Source organism: Lissotriton vulgaris, unplaced genomic scaffold (genome assembly GCF_964263255.1).
Source record: "Lissotriton vulgaris unplaced genomic scaffold, aLisVul1.2 SCAFFOLD_1029, whole genome shotgun sequence".
Lineage (NCBI taxonomy): Eukaryota > Metazoa > Chordata > Amphibia > Caudata > Salamandridae > Lissotriton > Lissotriton vulgaris.
In genome coordinates, this window is record NW_028240638.1 from 112,140 (window position 1) to 117,124 (window position 4,985).

The window sequence follows — 4,985 nt, forward strand, 5'->3', positions numbered from 1 at the left end:
AATAACTCCTGCCCATCATTGCTGGTCCTCCCCAGGTCCTCTTACACCAGCCCTGCAATGCTCTACACTCAGCTGCCATTTCCTTTTCTACATTCCTGCACCCATTCACAGCTCACTCCAAACCTTCCACACCACAGTCGCTACACTATTTATTGTAGCGTAACCCCCTTGCACGAGTCACCTGCAGTCACTCGGAGCACCCACTCAGAGCATCACTGACCGCCCAAAAGTTCTTACCTTCTCCTACGTAGATCATATAATCATTCTCAGCCCATTTGAACCACAGCTACCCTGCACTTACATCAGCACCTCCTCAGGTTCAGACCTCTCTGAAGTTTCATCCGAGAGCCACTCAAAGTGTCCCGGAGCCCCACAGAACATTTGCTCTTTATTCCCTCACAAGGTCCGTGGCCCCTCACATCATTTGATAGAACCACACTCTGCTGCATACACAACTCACCACCACAAGAACAGACACTAGTGCCACTCTCAGTAGATGCATCCCTCAGTCTCACTACCACTTAACTGCGGCACTCATGTGACCACTCACACAACCACTTGGAGGCTTACTTACACTCAAGCACAGTATCTTGAGCAGTCTCGTGCATGCACACTGACTGTCAACACAACCCCTGCACTGATGGTGCTAACCCCTGCACTTACAGCTTAACATCTGCTGGCAACAGAATGACTTGATTGGAGGGACAAAGATCAAAATGAAAGACAAGAGGAGGCAGGATGAAAAGGAGCACAGGCATGTTATTAATGTTATTAATGTTCTCTGCTTTGTGCAATAATCTTTACAATGCCAATAGCTCCAACCCTCCAAAATGTGTGACCTATTGCATTGCAAACTCTTGGTGACTTGGGTCATGGAGCCTGCAAGCTGAAAAGGGACGACACAGTTCTTCTGTGCAGCAGCTTTAAGAAGGCCAGTGATCCCTATGATACACCAAATCTGGAGTTAGTTACAGACGCTGATCTGACTCGAGGTACAGAAGACCTGCATCTGCAGGCGCATAATACGAAAACAAACCCATGAACACTTTGTTCGACTGATGCAGGGCGCGCAGCCTCGAACCCGCACCACTACCCACGAGGCTCCATTATGAAACTTTTAAACCTTTTAAACTGACTTCTCTCATAATTTTTACAACATTTTATTCAAATCCTTATCCATTTTTCTCCAGAATTCAAACGAGTTGCACAATAAGTATTCACAACTTTCATGTTTAATTCACGTTGTAATGTTCAAAAATGGTGACAATGCATAATAAATTGGTCCTGAAACTGTGACATCATACATGTCATACCCAATGCATTTCGAGAACAATCTCTTCTTCAAGGGCCACTGTAAAAAATAAATAAAAAAAAAAAAGAACGTCCCATCAGAAGTAGCATAGTTTAATCCCAACTCCCCCTGGTTTAAAGCACCTCTTTGCATTAACACTGGCCGAGAAACAAGTGCTGCCACTCTCAGGCAAAATATATGCAAGAAAATATATAACTGCAGATGTTTCCTGAACCTTTACTCTCTGCCAAAACGAACACACCGCTTTGTTCATTGAATGTGATAATGTTAACCCTACCTAGTGCATGTGCACAACAAAAGTCTCACACCGCCAAATCTGCCGAACGAGCCCCTCCGTTAACATCTTTCTTATAAATGCTCTGCCCCACCCCACACCTCTGAACGTCAGGCTCCTTAATGCCCCCTGATCCCAGCCCTTTTCAAACAGGGAAATAAACAAAATCCGGAACCATGAAGTCTGCGAGCCACGAATAAATGACTCCAATTAACACCAAATGAATAACTCACCCACCCGCAAGACCCTGAGAAATGCAGACCTCGCCTCACTTACAAAAATAAAAGAGTGAATTTATTACTGAATGTCCATGTAAAACATGAGTTAACCCTTTCACCGCGGCAGGGCACAAGTCATAAATAAAGAAGTGGGCGTACGCTCAAATATGTGAAGTGACGTCACGACCGGAAGTGACGTCATGAAAGGTAAAAAACCTAGAAGTGGCTACCAGTGTGCGAAATGATAGCGCCACCAACACTGTTTAGTTCAAAACCCGCAATCCCAACCCCTGAAGTGTTGGGCTAGTTGTGCCCCTAATAGTACACACACCTGCTTGGGTTTGCTTCTCCAGGGCAAAAGTACTAACGTTAGCTACATGTAGTAGAAGAATACGAGCACTCGGATGCCAAGAAGTAACCCCTCCCGCAGGATGTGAAAGGATATGCCGTGGCTCTGCAGGATGGCTCTGCCGGAAGACCTGAGGGCGTCCACCACCCGGTTGGGCGTTGTAATCTCAACACTTAAAAAGGCAAATGCCCCTTGTGCGTGCCTGCTTCTGGTAGCTGTTTGGGGCTTATTTCTTCACGCTTATCTTGCACGCAGGCTTTAAGAATCTGACCTAAAACGTGTCCTGTGCGCAAAGCAAGAAAAACACTTCCTCGTGAAAATATCTTCCCAAACATACATTTAAGTAGAACAAAAAACAAGAACACTTTTAACAAATGAAAGCACTTAAAACCTTAAACGAAGGCGTACCTATTCCTGTACCACGAAACTTAAAAGAGCTGTCTCCTAGGTGATTGCTTGTCAGCTACTTACAAAGACTATCAGTGAACTCATGCTGATGATATCTGTTGCCCGTTAGCCATCATTTGCCGGTAACATCAGTACTTCCGGGTCTCAAGACAGTCAATACCATGCCGCAACATAAGGAAAGAGAAAAGGAAAGGGCTCGCAATATGTAAATACGGCCGTAATATGCAACATGACGTTAGATCGGGGCATCATAGGCAGCTGGGCCAATCCCAGTGCACTGTACAGAATTTCAAATGCTTATTGGCTGTCGAGTCCGCGCGTGCCTTTGTTGTTGTTGTCCTGATTAGAGACAGACTGACTTGGAAGATCGACGGGGCGGCCGGCCGTGAGGGCGAATAACGCTATAATTTAAAGCCCAGCTTTTGCGCAGGGGGGACGGCGTCCACCCGGTAAGACCCCTTAAAATAAGTGGGGGGACGCCGTCCACCCACGTGGTACCCCGACTCGAGCCCTGCACGCGGGGCTAATTCTCCCGTGACGCAGGGGTGAGGGGGCCGCGCGCAGCGCTGCAGTGCTTGTGACGAGCTCGGCTCGTCATGATGCATGGTGGCGCTCTGCTCATGACCAGCTGAGCTCGTCACGACTCCACCCACTTAATGGAACGCCCCACACAGGAGCGGAATTATCCCCGAGCTGAGCTCGTCATGAGCACCGAAAGAGTTAATGCACCAAGGGTTGCCAAAGTTCATCGTTTGATCAAGTTCTTCCTGGGAGTTGGAATACCAAAGTCCAAGATGTCAGGATCCACCACCTCTTAGCTCTTCAACTGCACGTGTGGCGCGGGATCGAGGCAGTGCACCCTGCATCAGTTGAACAAAGTGTTCATCGGTGCGTTTTCGTATTATTCAATGCGCACGGGCAGAAGAGCGCGACACCGGTGCTGCACGCCGCACATTGCAGTTGGAATCTTGGTTTATAGCTTAAGGATTAACAGGGTGTGCATGCGCCCATCAATGCATGTCTACAGGCGCATAAATCAGAAATCAGGCCTGACGTCCAAGATGCAGGCACCGACTTCCCTTTTGGGCAGCTTCCATGCTTCATCGTAACAATCTATCACATGCATCCAGCTGCTCTGTGTGCTCAATAACTTTTCTATCTCTCCTGGGTGCTGTGACCCCTTGCCGAGCTCGTCGGGGGTGTAAAAGATGATCTGGTAGCACACTCTGTTCTCCTTTGTGGTGTTGAAGCTCCCCGGGGCGCTCACACTCTCCGCGCCGAGGATAGACCTCAGTTTGTCCCTGCCGCCCTGTAGAGCTTTTTTGTCCTTCGGGTTCTTCTTCAGATCGATGTAAAACCCGAGTTTTGTCCGTCTGTCGCCGATGGCCAGGTCCACGCGTTGCCCCTGTGTGGCAGCGGACGCGTCTATTTCCGGGTCAGGATCACCCTTTGTTTTGGTTCCATTAGACCCATGCACTTCCGGGTGGGAACTAATTCCGCCTCCGGCCAGTTGCATTTCCGGGTCGGCGGCCCCGCGGGGCTCTTTATCGGCTCCTGTGAACTGTGCCAGGTACCCGCGCCGGACCCGGAGGCGGTCCCAGTGCCGTCCCTGAAGCAGGCCCATGATCTCAGCGAAGAGGCTGTGGCTCCGGCTCCAGTCGTCGGTGATGAAGGCCGCCAGGTTCTCCTCGCGCAGGTCCACCTTCTGCATGATGCGTACCACCTGCACGTTGTTCCAGAAGTCAATAGGCCTCTGCGCTAGGGCCTCCAGCACGCCGGGGGGCAGCAGGTCGCAGCCACAGGTCTCCAAGAGCAGGCGGGCCACCTCCTGGGGGTCTTGGGGGGCCTTCAAGCTGTTGATGCTGTCCAGCAACTGAGCAGCGCAGCGCTGCACCCCGTCACACGCCGGCACTTTGTCCTTCTCCGTGGGACTCTTCTCCGTGGGCAGGTCGTCCTCCCGCAGGCGCCGCAGCAGCCGCTCGCAGGCCTCCTCCAGCACCCTCCTCACATACACCCGGGTGCCGTGGTGGTGGGCTGGCATCAGGGAGGTCGCTGCAGCCATCCTGGGGGTCCCCCTGTCCCAGTCCGCTGTGAGAGGCGCCTTCAGCTAAGCAAGAAGCCTGAGGAGTGAGAGCAACTCTGCCTCAGCAGACTCGGTCCGCAGGGAGAGGCAGGAGGCAGGCTCAGTCCGCAGGGAGAGGCAGGAGGCAGGCTCACAGGGAGAGGCAGGAGGGAGGCTCAGCCCGCAGGGAGAGGCCGGCTCAGTCCGCAGGGAGAGGCAGGAGGCAGGCTCACAGGGAGAGGCAGGAGGCAGGCCCAGCCCGCAGGGAGAGGCAGGAGGCAGGCTCAGCCCGCAGGGAGAGGCAGGAGGCAGGCTCAGTCCACAGGGAGAGGCAGGAGGCAGGCTCAGTCCACAGGGAGAGG

General features: G+C 51.9%; 1 protein-coding gene across 1 annotated transcript; it reads right to left on the bottom strand.

Annotated features, from left to right (window-relative positions):
* Positions 1 to 1,216: 1,216 nt before the first annotated feature.
* On the bottom strand, positions 1,217 to 4,742 carry LOC147672918 (uncharacterized). Its single transcript, XM_086947917.1, has one exon. The coding sequence runs from the start codon at positions 4,621 to 4,623 to the stop codon at positions 3,598 to 3,600; it is 1,026 nt and encodes a 341-aa protein (XP_086804043.1). The 5' UTR covers positions 4,624 to 4,742; the 3' UTR covers positions 1,217 to 3,597.
* Positions 4,743 to 4,985: the final 243 nt, after the last annotated feature.